Source organism: Festucalex cinctus, chromosome 7, assembly GCF_051991245.1.
Source record: "Festucalex cinctus isolate MCC-2025b chromosome 7, RoL_Fcin_1.0, whole genome shotgun sequence".
Classification (NCBI taxonomy): domain Eukaryota; kingdom Metazoa; phylum Chordata; class Actinopteri; order Syngnathiformes; family Syngnathidae; genus Festucalex; species Festucalex cinctus.
This window is the reverse complement of record NC_135417.1, coordinates 13,150,857-13,166,901: the sequence shown is the minus strand read 5'-3', so window position 1 is coordinate 13,166,901 and position 16,045 is coordinate 13,150,857. Positions and strand designations below refer to the sequence as shown.

Genomic DNA, 16,045 nt, shown 5'->3' with positions numbered 1-16,045 from the left:
CGCAGAATCACTCAGCATTGTTTTCCTGATGGGTTTTGAATTCATTTCATGGTTCTCCCCTGATGCAGACGAATCTTTGTGTAGCACTCTTAAGTCGGAGCTATACCTTGTAAAAGAAAAAATATATATATAATCGCATTCTTACCGCTGAAATGTGGATGGAGCGCTTCTCGGATACTGAGTACAATCACACTTTGGCATTTTCGCCGTGGACACAAAAACGCAAGGTCATCGCGCTGAATGAGTGGCAACGCAAGATGGCCGCCGGTGGCTTCATTTCACGCAACAGCGAGGAAGCGGCATTGCGAGTGCATAAAGCGCCCGTCGGCAGTCGGCACGCCCCGTCTGATTGTAAATGTTTTTTTGCGTGGAAAAGTTTGCAGCACTTTGCAAAACTTGCCGTGCGGTTTGAACATGGGCAAGTGTGGCGTCCTCGCATTTGTTGTGGCGGTGTTATCCGTTCTTCTCGGTGAGAGAATCGTCAACTTAAGGTAAGTGATAACATTTCCACTTGTATGCCATTCAAGCCTATATATAAGTGTGCTTTCCTAACTTTCCATACGTAAACAATAGGAAGAGGGCCCTCGCTTCTCGAGAGCTGGTCAACAATCACCTCCCCAATTGTGTTGCTATGAAAAATCTGAGTAAGCAAGTCCACGTTAACATTGTTCTGATTCCACAAGAAATGCATTTTCAATGTGTTAATTGTTCTCGCAGATGACGGCTCAGAGGATATCACTATTTTTGGGGATGGACTCGCCTTTGTCAGCACTGTAAGATTTTGCTTCAAATGAACCTTAGCTGACCGACGCTTGAGAGGAGTGATTGTTTGTCATGTTACATGAAACACATGTGCCAGTGCCAGATCAACACAAAAGTCAGTCATCATTTTTCTCTTCTTCACAGGGTCTAAAGTATCCCGGGATAAGCTCTTCCGATGCGCCCGGCAAGATCTTCTTCCTCGATCTGAAAGACTCTCCGACGAGGCCGACTGAGCTGCGCATGCCGAGAAATTTCCACCTGGAGACGTTCAACCCTCACGGCATCAGCGTCTACACGGACCCGACTGGTGCGAGCGGTCCTGCATCCATTTTGTGGACATTCAACGTTGAGAACAATAGTTGACAGTTTTGAGTTGAGCATGCGTACAAACCAGTTACCTATACAAACTGCCAAAACTTGTCCTGGGCGTGTCTGCATTATTAACCAACCTTGGTTTAAATATGCAGCCTGGAATACTGCACGTATTCATTTCCTGCTCGGTGAAAGCCGTGCATGAAAATGTTTGGCGAATGTCAACAAGGCATTTGAAACAATGTCTGGCCTCCCTCTGAATGATCAATTCTTTGTTGTTGTTTTCCAGATGGCAAAGTGTATCTTTTTGTTGTGAGCCATCCTCACCACACAAGCCAAGTCGAGTTGTTTGAATTTGTTGAGGAGGAATTGTCCCTCATGTATCTGAAGACCTTCAAACATGAACTTCTTCATAGGTGCACTTCTCAAGGCGACACATTTACATGTTTATTTACTGTATTTTGTCGTCAGTTTGAACTTGTATTACTGGCAACGTAGAAGGTCAAGCACAACTCTATGATGCGGGTTGATCTCCAATATCGTGTAATCGTGTATATCAGATATCTTAGCGCTAATCTATGCATGACTTATAATGCATAACTTTCCCTCTGTTTTTCTAGTGTGAACGATATCGTGGCTTTGGGAGTGGATCGTTTCTACGCCACAAATGATCACTATTTTTCCTATGAATTCATGAAAGTGTATGTGGAAATTCTGCTGGGTCAACCTTGGACGAACGTTGTGTATTACAGTCCAGAGATGGTCAAAGTGGTTTCTGAGGGTTTTTACTCTGCAAACGGCATCAACATCTCACCTGATAAAAGGTTGGTGACTTTGTCAAGAGATTTGCTTCTTTTTTTTTTTTAAAAGGAAATTTTGTCATCTATAGGTTTGTATATGTGATGGATCTACTTGACCATAAAGTGCACGTGTTGGAGAGGAAAGAAGACGATTCATTGGCCCCTGTGAAGGTCAATCATTTCAATCCAAAATGATGTTTTGATAGCTTGAGAGAATTATTTGACATATGCAAATATTTGCGCTCAAGCCAGATCAATTAGTTCAATTGAAATGTCGTCACCAGGCCGTAGATGTGGGTTCCCTCTGTGACAACATCGAAGTGGACCCCACAACAGGTGACCTGTGGTTAGGCTGCCATCCCAACGGATTGAAACTTTTAAACTACGACCTTAAAGATCCGCCCGGCTCCGAGGTTTGTGTGCTCAAAGTCTCCAGCAATGCGACATCCAAATATGTTTGAAGTCGTCATTTGTCCCGTGACGTTGCGTCATGCAGGTCATCCACATTGAGAACGTTCATTCAGAAAAGCCGTCGGTGATGCAAGTGTTCGCCGATGACGGTCACATGATTATGGGCTCATCTGTCGCCACCACCTACGGAGGGAAACTCTTCATTGGATCCGTTTTTCATAAGGCCTTCCGCTGTGATTTGGACTAGGCAACGATGTGTGCGTCTAAAAAAAAAACGTGTTTTTCCAAAAATGCACATCTAGCTCTTTGTAAATACTTTTGTTGTAACCCAGTAAGACACTTATTTTTAGCATTGATAACATTTTTAAAAGCTGTGGTGCATTTTTTTCTTTGATTATTTTTGAAATTGACAGGTGAATAAGCTTTTTGCAGTGTGCTTGGCGACCGGTCATCTCAGCCTTCTTTTAGGATAAATTCAACCACAAATGCCAAAGAAAAATGATTTACGCTTGGATAGATGAATAAGCTCATGCAGTTTTGTATCTTCACACACTAAACACGTACTTGTTCAAACTTTGTGCTGTCAAAAGATGCGTGCACAGAAATAAAAGTTTTCCAATACAATTTAGTGCATTATTCTTCTCTCATGAATACCAGGTATGAGTTGAGCTGAAATAAGCAAGGCAGAAATTGCAGGCATTTCCTTTTTTCGTTTTTTTTTTGGGTGCAACCTAAGGAAATTGTCAATTGCGCAGCATGCACACAATTTTAATATCATTTGAACAGATGGGCAGAATTTAAATAAATAAAAAGAAAAACAAACAAAAGAATCTATCCATCCATTTTCTTGACCGCTCATTCCTCACAAGGGTCGCGTGGGCTGCTGGAGCCTATCTCAGCTGGTAGGCGGGGGACAACCTGAACCGGTTGCCAGCCAATCGTGGCAAACAAAATGATCAAAACATGAAAGGGACCTTTGATACGTGGGTATTGATTTTTGTCAGTTCTAAGGTTGCATCCAGTACCTTTGAAAACCATCATTTTGATCCCCTGTTCACATCCTGTGATCATCAACTGCCAGTTTCCATACTGATGCATTTGCATAACATTTTTCTAATCTTGCTTTATTCTTTTTAACATAAAACTTGAAAAGACCACAGATCAGGGCTCATTCGTTCCGAGGTTTATCGATTCTCTCGCTCTCGGATGGGCTGAGAGTAGGCTACAGTATTTACAGGGCTGCCTATCAACGAGTTGGGTGTTTGTTTTTTTGTGTGTGCTGTGCGATTGAAACATGGAAGCACTTGGATTAGTCTCAGTAGCTGTAACATTGTTTACATGCTGTATGGTGAGAGGATGCTCAATATGAGGTAAGCACCATTCACCTTTTGACTTTTGTACTTTTCTATACTTCTGTTCTGTACCGTCGCTAACATCCTCATTGCAGGAAAATGTTTCTTGCGTCTCGAGACCCCGTCAAGAATCATCTCCCTAATTGCGCACTGCTGAAGAATCTGAGTGAAAATTGAAGTGAAAATTCAACATCTGCATATTCCTTAAGCATGCAATTAAAACAAAATGGTTCGGAGGATATAACCATCTTTGGAGATGGACTCGCTTTTATCAGCAGTGTAAGTTGAATTGGTCCAATTGTTCATCTCGCTCTAGTTTGATAATATTTGTCTTTCGCATTTTATCAGTTGTTCTTTGAGTGATTGAACAGCGAAAAGTGACCAAGAAATCAGAGACAAAAACACGAGTCAACAAAAATATATCTTTCTTTTTTTGAATTGCTGAGGTGATCTAATATTTTATACATACATATAAATTCATGATGTCTCCTTTTGTATTCATTTTCCATATGACAGGGATGAAAGTTCTCTGACGATCCTGGTAAGATCTTCGATCTGAAGGCGTCTGACATGGAAGCAGTCGAGCTGCTCATATCAGGGAACTTGAACTTGGAGACGTTCAACCCTCATGACATCAGTGTCCACACACACCCAACCAGTAGGAGCAGTTTTTTGGGTTGTTTTTTTTTTAAACCAGGACTATTTGACAACACAATAACTAATTTCCTCCCAAAAAACGTATAAACATGTTCAATTTTAAATCTCGCCATGGTCCCAAATCTGATCTGAAGAGGTCGCTTAAAGCGATGGTAGTCATGACACAAAACGACCAGCAGGTGGCAACAGAGTATAAGAGATCGACCAGGGCCATGTTGCAACAAGCTCTTTTCCTCAGCATTTTCAACAGGTTTGTGAATAATGATGAAACTTAGCGATATTCTAATGCTAATTACAAATATACATTTTTTTTTCCAGATGAAAGAAGAGATTCTTGTTTCACATTTTCTATAGCAAGACAACACAATATTCTGCAGGCCTTGCAAAATCAGCCAAAATCGCGTATGTCGGGTTGCTTCCGTGAAAATGGCGGCGAGCGAATGAGATCAACTTAAATCAGAGACAGTCTACTATTAGGCCTCCTGTCACTTGAACATTCTTACAAAATCTAGAAGTGGTTAAACTCCTTTTACCATTTAGCAATTTTTGCCTGGCATTGAATCAGTGCGAATCGTCTTTTGACATGTGAGTTTTATTGCTAACACTTTTGTCCCTCATTATTTTCAGATGGCAAAGTGTACTTGTTTGTTGTCATCACAAAAGCCGAGTGGAGTTGTTTGAATTTGTTGAGCGGGATTTCTCCTCGTTGCATCGTAAGACCTTCAAACATCAACTTCTTCACAGGTATTCTAAGGCTGATATTCTTTTTTACAATAACATAACTTTACAAAACTCAATCATCTTCTTTTTTTTCTCCCCCTAGTGTGAACGATATCGTGGCATTGGGAGCGGACCGATTCTATGCCACCAATGATCTTTATTTTTCAGATGCACTGGTGAAAATCATTGTGGAGCCTCTTCTGGCTCAACCTTTGACTGATGTCGTGTTACAGTCCGGAGATGGTCAAAGTGGTCTCGAAGGGATATTACTCTGCAAACGGCATCAATATCGCACCCGATAAAAGGTTGGCGACTTCTTGAAAAGTTGCATAAGTGAGATAGAAATCTTTACATAGTGCCCCCATCTTGGAAGGCACGTGGCTGACATAACAGCCCAAACGTGCACGTGTTGGAGCGGAAAGAAGACAATGAATTGACCGCCGTCAATGTAAAAATCTAATCTTGCGTGTGTGTCAAATCCTTCCACTTATATCGCCGACATTTGAATTTTTGCCAGTCCGTCGCTTTGGGTTCCCTCTGTGACAACATCGAAGTCGACCCGAAAACAGGCGACTTGTGGTTAGGCTGTCACATCAACCTGATGAGAATTTTCCACTTTGACCCCCAAAATCCACCTGGGTCAGAGGTTAGTCTGGTCACTCCGCTTTCGTTCGGAAACTCATTGAAATTGTAACAGGCATGTTGCCAAATCAATGATTCCTTATTTCATCGCACTTCCCACGTCGCCGCGTCCGTCAGGTCATCCGCATCCAGAACCTTCTGTCAGAGGAGCCAGCGGTGACTCAGGTGTATGCCGACGACGGTCACGTGATCACGGGCTCGTCTGTCGATGAAGGGAAACTGCTCGTTGGATCCGTGTTTCATAAAGCTTTATGCTGTGATTTAGATTAGGGAGGAATTGTCATTTCAAAAAATAAACTTGAAATAAAGTGTTCATAAAGAAACAGAATTTTGAATAACTTATTTAGAATTTTATTGTACCCATAAGATATGATGATAGTACAGGACGCGACATTTGTTTGTCAAACCATTTCATGCTTTCATGAAATAAAGTGCACACGTATCAGAAACGTGCTCAACACTCATAATACAAGCAGGATCAAGTCTAGTCAACTTTCAAAGAACTTTGTCACAATATATATATATATATTTTTTGACCATTAAACATTTTGTTTTGTACCAAAAAAATAAACTTAAATAAACATGCTGCACCCCAACTTCAAGTATTTGCCAATAGAAATAAATACATACATGTTACTATAAATATATATCATTAGAAGTTCTGTTTGGTCCAAAAGTAACTTACATAATTATAGTGTTTCTATTATTTTTAAACTGGTCTTCATATTTTTAAATGTGTAAACATTTTTTTGTTTTTGTACCAAAAAAAAATTGATCGTCCTACTGCACACTGCACAAGCTGCACTCAAACTTCAAGTTTTTGCCAACATAAATATATATTATAAATATATATATATATCATTATAAATTCTGTTTGGTCCAAAATTAACTTACATCATTATAGTGTTTCTTTTTGATGTGTTCCTGCTTGTATTATGAATGTTTTGAGCAAGGTTCTGGATTTGTGCACATTTATGATGCGCGCAAATTTATGAGTCATATTGTTTGCTGACATGTAAACAACTCAATGAAACGAGCGTAAGAATCAAACATATTCTAAAGCAGATTCTTATCAAATTTGCATTGACGAATGACTTTGCATAGCTTCGCCACTGATGTTGATTGCTTGAATTTTTTTGCTGTCTCTGTTTTAATGAATGGACTGCGTTTTCTTAGTTGTGTGTTGGTATTGATGTATTCGCATCAAAAATCAATAAAATGGAGGAAGAACCAGGCAGCTGCTCAGTATGGCTGGTGGCCAGTTTACTGGACATACAACAGCCTGAAATCCAAACACACAATTTGGAGCAAACGAAGACTAAACGAATAAATGACGGCACATCAATTGTGAATGAATGCAAATAAAGGCCCGAGTATCACTTGGTGATGAAACGGAACAGAAGATGACGTGGCAAGTTTATCATTCCCTGACCTCAACTCCAACAGGAACTTTTCGGATCAAGATTCCAACTCCGCGTCGTCTCTGTTGTAAAATCACTACTTTGTTTTGTCCACATGATTTCCCCCAAACAGTTGATGATGTGATATGAAACGTTATCCCTTTTCATCCTTATGAAGCAATTCATCTTCCTCGACTACTTTGGAAATTGTAAAGCGATTCCCACGATCACTCGGCTGTGCAATTTCTTCCTTTGCGCTTCCCGAGGCCGGCACGTTCCAAAAAATGCCGTCGTTTGGTGAATCCGTTTCCCCGTTGAGATGATGGTCGGTTCCCGCACACTCTGCTGGTTCTGTGGTCGGAGAATCTTCTTGATGGGCTTCGTCTCGTTTGCGGCCATCCTTGGGGTTTAGAAACACTTCACTGATGCTCATCAGACGCCCGTGTCGTGGCGAGTGATCCAGCATCTCGATGTTGGTGGTCAAGATGTCGCTGCAGCTCTTGGACCGATTGAAAACGTCAATGGAACTCGGTTTTGCGCTCATTCCAATCTCCTTGATGACGGTGCTGTAGTCTTCCTCCTTGTCCGACAAGAAGCTAAAAATATCGATGGCGGTCGGCCTCTCCGCGTCCGACTTGGCCGTCTTTTCTTCGGGCTTCGGTTCCTCGTGGCGGAAGCGTCGGCGTTTGTGTCGTCTTTTATTCTTCAACACCTTGTGAGCCTCCACGACCATGTTTACGTTCCAGCTGAAGAACAGAGACAGCCACGCCAGGCCCATGTAGATCCAAATCTCCGCAAACACTCGGTACAGCTTCGGGTATTCAATATTTGGATTCACACCTGAAATGAATGCGCGCGCGGTTGCTTAGTCACAGAAAAAACGCTCAAAGTACACGAGATGAGACGTCCACCTGCCACGTAATCTCCAAAGCCGACAGTTGTGAGGGTGATGAAAGAGAAGTAGAGGCCTTCCAAGTAGCTCCATCCTTCCAGGGACATGAAAACAAAGGGAGGGATCACCAGGTGCACCAAGAGGCCCCATAACAGGAAAATAGCGGTGCAGATAAGCTGAACGCGTTTCTGATGAGAAAAAAAGCAAGGCGATTTTAAAAGTTTGATGGTCAAGTATCCAAAGTTTCCACGGTGGTCAAGTCTTACCACTGGCACGTTTTTGCGGATCAGGACCCCTGACAGACGTTTTGCCCGGTCTCCAAAGAAGGAACCCAGCTTGCTTAACCAAACAAGACACAGCGGGATGCCGCACAGACCATACAAGACGCAGAAGATTCGACCGCCGTTCGTCTTCGGGGCCACGTTGCCGTAACCTGCACAAGACGACAACACGCAATTTCCCTGGTGGACAAGTCAAAAGATGCAAAGAAGACGAGGTAGGACGAAATGCCTTTTCAACTTCCCTTTGAACATTTAAACCATCACTAATGATTGCGCAAGTTTCTACTTTCTTTTCTTTTGTTATCTGATACTTGTTTATGTTGATATGTTTCTCTGACAAACTCATAATTCATTCAACTGGCTAACTTAATTCAATCGTGTGTTACCTATTGAAGTGATTTTTTCTTAATTTGGTCAACATATTGATTTGTAATCTGAAATTGTCTTTTTAGAGTGTATAGAGAATTGAACTATTGCAAATATTCTCATCCTATCAAGTCTTTGAAAAGTTTTCTGCCGGTTGACGATGTCGATGTTTGTTGTCGTTTTCTCTAAACTGCGAGTGATGAGCACGCCTGGATTTTTTTTCCCTTCTTTACGCCATCCCAACCCCCAAGAAGGACACTGGATCATTCCTTTGTCCTTCGTCATTTGTTGTATACGTTTTGTCATGCTCTCATATTGAATTCCGCCTTTCATGTTTTTTTATTTTTATTTTTTGTGCTCGCTGTTTCTTCCAGTTTTTCTTGTTTTCTTCCCTGCTTTACTCCTTCCTCGTTAGTAGCTCTTTATTTGCGCTTTTTGTTTATCAGTCTGTTCTTTTGGGACTTTGTTATTGTCAATTATTATTTGTTCTTCTCATCTGGAGCTTAAGTTTTGTATTCTTTCCTACTAGTTACTAATGACATTTGTTACCAGCGTTCTAATCTTGTAGTTTGTGTGATCAGATTTACTCTTCCGCAAAGTAGTAACATTTGTTGAGACTTGTTCAAACGTGAATAATTCCTTCCACACTCTGTGACTGCTTTCGGGTCCAACCTGTCCAAATCATCAAACAAAAACATTTTCATTGGCGATGTCCCACTAAGATGGTGACAATGCTAGCTGGGGTTCATAATATATCAAATAGAAATCAGTAGAAAGCAGCAGAATTATTCCAGTGAACACTCGTGACGTTTCACTTATCATGTAGCTTGATTTTCATTTCCGTTTCATACAACTTGATGGCATATTCAATCGAACGTGGAAGCCGGTCAGAAGACCCTTAGCCCAAACAGTTTCACACTTATGCCCGATTGGATGAAATGATTTTCATGTTGGTGTAAAAATATCTCACGTCCATATGAAAACTACATAATTGCAGATAAGCAACTTAGACAAAAGTCTTACTTTTGGTGCTATACTTAAATAACATGTTGGAAGAAATAATGTAATTGTGACAATAACTGTTCTATCTATCAACTGTGCACACAAAGTAGATGACTATTTCAAGTGCGCGTTGAAATAATCAACACACAAACCGATTGTTGTGACAATAGTCGCTGCAAAGATGACGGAGTTGCCCCAGTCCCACATGTTGTGATGTTTGTCTCCAGTGATGATCACACCTTGACCTGCAGCCTCTGACACTACCTGAAAGGTATTACCAAAAAAAACACATTTATTAATTAATAAGGACACAAATGTCATCCCTTTTCAGGAGGTACAATGCTAAACTTCATTACTCCCTGCATTGGTTTCACATTGAGACAAAAACAACCATTCTCACTTATGGACAATTTGTAGGAAGCCAAAGAATCACAAACAGCGGAGATTTCTAACCCTAAACCTAAGAACTGTGAGGCAGATGTTTTAGTCACTATACCTTCAAACATACCAAGACTAGCAATAGCGAAAGATGTCAAAGGAAGTTTGGTGGAATAAAAAGATCGATACTGTGACGTATTCGCGTATTCTAACTAAGTAAAAACACTTGTTAAACCATTGAAGACAAGACACACCTTGTGTTAACATTCCAACGTTTGAATGAGGCGTGCAGGTTCTTGTCATGTGTACACGACTTTCAATATACTGGAACAACTTTGTCCTCGAGCAAAAAATGATATAACCCAAAATGAACTTTTATTTGTGGGTCACTTTTTGGTGTTTTCTAACACGCTAGCATAGCTCTTTATTAGCGAACAGAAATGCTACCACGTGATGAACATGTACAGATCAAATCCGACGAATTGTGCGTAATGTGAATAAATGTACGCGATACCTGAAGAATTTCATCCAGATCCTCTTTCCTGAGGCAGGGGTACTTCTTCAAAACTTGCTCTTTTTCAAAACTATATTTGCTCCTGGCCAATTCCCAGTTTGGCTCCTCGAGCATTTGAAATATCGCAGCCCCAATGGACAAGTAAAAGATGATGCACGAAGTTAAAAGGGGGCCCTGGTCAGACATATTCAAGAAAGAACTTTATGCCCCCATCAGGCAGCGTCTGTCTTTCCCTTTTCAACGCGCTTCCGAGAGAGAGAGAGAGAGAGAGAGAAAGAAAGAAGAAAAAAAAAAACGACCTGGCCTGCCTGATAAACACAAAAGCGCGTGCGCGCGCATGCATGCACAAGCCTCTCTGTTCAGTCACCTGAATGACGTAATTACATGTACCTGGTTGGTCCTGCAGGTGATTGGTTGAAACCGGTGCAGATACAAAAACAACTACACGATCCCGTAGGCAGTATTGCGACCCGTCTTGGGCTTTTTGGTGGTTCTGACCAAGTCATTTTAAAATGAGATATTGCCTACGGGCTAATGTGATCATTTAATATATAATAAAACTTATCAAGGCCACACACACATCACAAAAAATAAAATGACAAATGTGAATGTCAAGATGAAAATGTAGGCGACAACTTCATTTGACCTTCTCTCAATATACTTCACATGCTGTTTCTGTACTTTTTGTTTCTGTACTCGCTTGTTGTTGGAGCTGAACAGTAAATTCACAATAGCTGTATAGTCTATAACACATGAATCGACTTTTATTTTGAATTTCTGTTTCAACAGTCACTCGATCTTGTCACAGGTGGTGCGCTTCACCTATAGGAGGAGCCTTTGTTGACATTTTTTTTCTTTCTTTTTTAGCAGCAGCGCATGCGCGGATAGCTGTGTGGCAGAAAAGATGCCGGACTGTTTCGAAACACCATACACGAAGAAAGTTAGCGGGCGAATCGCCGCTATTTAAGCACGTCAACGGCCGAACGGTGGAGGACGTTTACAGAGATGCAGCCGTCCCTGAGGCTGTGACAAGTTAGTGACAGTTGTCCTTATCTTCATTTTCATTGCCCAGAAGCAAACAGCATGCACGAATCCAAGAAAGTGGGGTGGATCCACACTGCAACACATGATAATACTTATACTGTACTACTACTGTACTTTATTTGGGTTGTTGGACACATAAGAAAAAGATGACAATGGTCCTACAACTTTACTAATATGCATATTCTAATCATAAAATGTTTTTAGTGTCAAAATAATACAACGTGGTCTTTCTGATATCTATTTGATTATATATATATATATATATATATATATATATGGAATTCGAATTAAACCACTAATCTGTAGTGTTGCCTGTTGTAAAGGGAATCCCATATATTGCGCATGCGCAGCACCTTGCAAAACAACGCCCTCACCTGTCATGTCATAAGCCTAAATGGCAACATAATAGTGACATTGTCGCAGCCCTCACACACAAGACAAGACGCTTAAATTGTCTTTTTTCTTTTTAAGAGCAAGAGTTGGTAATTACACTAACTCCACCCTTCAGGTTGGCGGTTTTGCTTGGTCATTGTGGCTGCGTCACCGCCTCCGTGGAAACCCGCCTGTGACTCCTGTGGGGGGAAATACCGGAACTAATGGCTTCTCACTAAAGATGGCGACAGCGCGTCTTCCAAACATGTCGTCGCTAAGGTAAGAAACATTTGATTATGCACAGGCTCTACTGTCAAATGTTTGAAACTGAAATTCCTCTTCCTTGTGTTTTGACTCAGCTGTAAGTCTGTTGGCTCGCAGGCTTTGTGTATAAACACCACTAATGTTTGTGTTGCTATAGCACTCACGCGATAACACTCACATGAATCCAATATTACGAATACTGTCAAATACTATCACAAGTGTTTAATGAGTGCATGCCTATATTTTATGTTTCACTTATCATTAATTAAGCGTTAACAATTTAGGGTTACATTATTTTTCTGCTCCTGAAAGTACTACATGTCACCAATAAATGCATTATTTTATTACATTAGGCATTTTTAACGGATATATTTCTATAGTAAATTGATATATTTTTATACTTCATTTTTATTGTTTACAGCCTGCCGACTTTTAACATTGAATAGTCTACATTTAATATTTTCCACATTGCTACATTTGGCCAATTCTGTTTGTCTCTTTGCTCTTCTTTCTTGCTTTTTCATGTGGACACACTCTCCTGGACATTGACATGAACATCTTGTGAGTATCCATGACCTTTTAACCTTGTAAAACATGATGTGGTCTCATAATTCAAGTTGAATACCGCTTGCGTGTTGCAAATGTCAAATAATGTGACACGGGGTAAGGACATTGGAATTGTGTGCAACAGCTGCAGTGTGGCATTTCTTCACTTTTTTGGAGGGAGGGGTGGGGTCACCGAATCACCCCGAGGCATGTGCACGCAAACACGTCTTTATCTTATGTGAACAGATGCTCTCGAAATGCTTTGCAAGCTCAGTGTTAAGGTAGCCGGGAAATGGTGTGGGATTCCTTCACTCTTGCTTCAAGAGTTTAGTGTTTTATTTTTGAATGCCTTCTGATTAAAAGACAACAGTTTGAAATTTCATGACATCAAAATGGTTGCCACATGACAAGTGAATTATCCATGCATTTTTCATAGCATTTGACATTTGTCCTCAGTAATGACTCACTGACTTTTGGTGAGAGGCAGGTGCACCTTGGATTGGTCACCAGTCAGTCACATGACTCACTACTGTACTTCATGTCCACATCCAACTATTCACACTCATTTTCAATTTAACCAATGGACAATTTCAAGTTTTCAATGAGTATAATGTGCACGTTTTTAAATGTGTGAGGAAGCCAGAGCACATGGAGTGTTTGAACCCTGTACCTCAGAATTGTGAGGCAAATGAGCTAACCAACAGTCCACTGTGCTTGCTAATGAATATTTTTATTATTATTAAAAACAAAAAACAAACATAATATATATATATATATATATATATATATATATATATATATATATATATATATATATAGTATTATACCATACCATAATTTTGTGTGCAAATTGCATTTCAGTCTGACTTGACCCACTAAACTCAACATGAATTTGAAAAGTGTTCTCATTTGTTTGTACACAAGGTGGCAGCACAGACTATGAAGCCATTTTAAAGGATAATACGCTCAGATGGCCAAAAATGGCCATCACTGACTGTTTGGTCGGTGCAGTTGACTGAAATACCAAGCAGATCAAACAATAGCCTTTTTTTTTACGTGAGGCATTTAAGATATGCCTCAATGCTTCATTGAAGAATATTAACAGTATTTTATTTATTTATTTATTTATAAGATAAAGCAGCTCAAATGACTTCATTTGATGGCTGACTAAAACTCACTGTGCGTATTTTGTTGAAAAACAGAGTCTTGATTCAAGTTCATCAACACGAGCCAGACCAAAGATGTCTGCTTGTAGACTGGGGCAGCAACATTCCTGCTTTATGAATTCTTCATGATATAACAGTGCCTCATGAATATTGATGTTGCCGTTGCCATCCCATTAGTGCTCCTGAGAGCTCAGGGCGGGAGCACAAACAAAAAAAGCACGGCGAGCGCGCTTCCGTGCGTGCACTCAAGAGTCATATTTTTGCAGCGTTTTCCTAGCGGCGTGTAGCTTTACATAAGATGCGGGAGGGAACGGCTCTATGATGTGTAGCATGCGTCCAGATGCAGCGCTGAAAGTCAAAGGGAGATGATTTGGGTGGATGCAGTATGGGACTTTATTATGCAATCATTGAGCGACTGAGCCAGAGAGGGATAAAGATGTTCCAAACAAACATAGTCCTCTCCCCACCCCCACCACTGTGCACTCTGCTGGTGCTGAATGATGCGCTGCATCATCATACATGTACGTGCGCCTGTTTTTTTTAAATTATTATTATTTATTTATTTGGGGGGGGGGCGTCACTTTTTTAGGGTGTGTCCGCAGTGTGAATGCGAGCTTGTTTCTGTTAGTCTGGCGTTGTCTCAGGGGGATTGTGGGTCTGCGAGTGCCGCTCCTCCCCTCCTGGTTCTGTCTCTCGCCGTTGCTCTCCTGGGTCCAGCACAACACCTGCTTCTTGCACCAGCGCACGACAGTCTCCTAAGCAACTGGGCTGCCACACCACTCCTTCATCTGCCCTTTGTTTTTCCTCTCTGACTTGGGCACATCCAAGCGAGATGAACAGAACAAATAAACTAAAGTGCTGCCTTTCCGTCTGTATCGGGGCAGGATTAGTCGGGTCTCTTCCGGGAATGAATTGGTAAATGTTTAACACCACTTCCCTGACGTGGTGTCACTTTGCTCTGTGACTAAAGTCTACGAAAAAAAGTGACTTTTGCTGTGCTGGAGGTATATCTTTTTTTTTTTTTTTTTTGCTTACTCTCTGCGGACCGGCCCATTTGGACTCATTGGATTAACAGAATCACCTGTTTACTGGTAAGAGCTTTGTTTGAATAGCTAACTGCTGGGCAAACCACGCGAACTTGTCTCTGTGAGACAAAGGTGATGGTGTCTGAGAGGGAATAATGAACCCCTTCACTGACCCCCTTCCCTCCCGCCCGCTGCCTATCATCCGTATGGCCCTAATGGGGTCAGGCAGATGGGTGGGCTCCATTAAGACGGCTTGAATGTGTGCACACAAGTATGAATGTGTTTGTTTGTTTTTGAAATTCAGATTGATGGGTTGGACACGACATTTCGAGTCGGTACTACGTATGTGCAACTGCCTTTTAGTGCCTTCGTGGTGAGAGTGTCCAAATGGTTCGTCTGGTGTTGTCTTTGTGATTGTTGGTTAAGCCCTCTATAGTGTAATGAGTCATATTTGGAAAGTTCAACCTTAATATAATATATAGAAATCTTACATTTTAAGATGGCACTGCACCTGAGCGTATAGAGAATGTGATTCAAAGACAGTGAACAAAAAAAGGACAACAATAACAATGCACATATAAAAAGTAACCTAAATCGCACAGATGTGTCGTCATCGTCATTATAATCATTACACAGTGGCCTGATTGTTCTGAGGTTGACGGTTTCAAGCTGGGCTCTGGCCTCTCTTGGGTGGGTTTTCTGCTGGTACTAAAAAAAAATCAATGGTAGATCAACTGAAGACTGTCAAGTTGTCCCAAAATGTAAATAAGAGGGTGAAGTTTTGTTTGATGTCTGTATGATTGACTGTCCAGATTTGCAGTCCAGTGTGCCCCGCAATGCAATTTACTTGCCATTGGTAGGACTGAAGCCACCGTCGGCCATGTTACATTGCCATGTAGCCAACATTGATTGTTCCACTACGTTTTCACATTATTTTTTTGAATATACGAACACGTATGGCACACAATCGTACCAATAAATCTGCCAGAAGCGCTACATGCACATTTCATTGATAAGAATGTGATTTTACATTTTCTCTTAAAAGGCGTATCTCTTGAGTGCTACTGAGAGGTTTGTCTCCATCATGTTGCCAAAACTATCAAAAATAAAATGAAGCGGCAGCCCATGGGGACAAAATT

At 41.0% G+C, this 16,045-nt stretch overlaps 3 protein-coding genes and 1 pseudogene across 7 annotated transcripts in view; 3 read left to right on the top strand and 1 right to left on the bottom strand.

The window, feature by feature from the left end:
* Positions 1–298: 298 nt before the first annotated feature.
* On the top strand, positions 299–2,909 carry LOC144022818 (serum paraoxonase/arylesterase 2-like). Its single transcript, XM_077527946.1, has 9 exons — positions 299–491; positions 574–644; positions 718–773; positions 907–1,069; positions 1,364–1,490; positions 1,695–1,898; positions 1,964–2,045; positions 2,159–2,287; positions 2,371–2,909. The coding sequence occupies exons 1-9, from the start codon at positions 415–417 to the stop codon at positions 2,530–2,532; spliced, it is 1,071 nt and encodes a 356-aa protein (XP_077384072.1). The 5' UTR covers positions 299–414; the 3' UTR covers positions 2,533–2,909.
* A 670-nt stretch (positions 2,910–3,579) lies between these two features.
* LOC144022691 (serum paraoxonase/arylesterase 2-like) lies at positions 3,580–5,673 on the top strand (annotated as a pseudogene).
* Positions 5,674–6,898: 1,225 nt separating this feature from the next.
* On the bottom strand, positions 6,899–10,774 carry LOC144022690 (potassium channel subfamily K member 5-like). 2 transcript variants are annotated; one of them, XM_077527699.1, is made up of 5 exons: positions 10,490–10,774; positions 9,750–9,861; positions 8,215–8,381; positions 7,968–8,136; positions 6,899–7,896 (listed from the first exon to the last, which is right to left on the bottom strand). In XM_077527699.1, exons 1-5 carry the CDS (start codon positions 10,673–10,675, stop codon positions 7,211–7,213), a joined length of 1,320 nt encoding a protein of 439 aa, XP_077383825.1. In that variant the 5' UTR covers positions 10,676–10,774; the 3' UTR covers positions 6,899–7,210. The 2 variants fall into 2 exon arrangements, with proteins under 2 accessions (XP_077383825.1, XP_077383827.1); XM_077527701.1 differs by lacking the exons at positions 9,750–9,861; positions 10,490–10,774 and having other exon boundaries at positions 7,968–8,042; positions 8,215–9,743.
* Positions 10,775–11,384: 610 nt separating this feature from the next.
* Positions 11,385–16,045, top strand: part of LOC144022882 (uncharacterized) — a 31,607-nt gene continuing 26,946 nt past the window's right edge. Inside the window, exons 1-2 of one of the 4 annotated variants that reach the window (XM_077528052.1) lie at positions 11,385–11,521; positions 12,042–12,184. The gene's annotated coding sequence lies outside the window, so the exon portion shown is untranslated. Of the gene's footprint in view, positions 11,522–11,913; positions 12,185–14,228; positions 14,973–16,045 lie in introns of those variants that run through there. The other 3 variants (XM_077528053.1, XM_077528051.1, XM_077528050.1) reach the window with 3 other exon arrangements.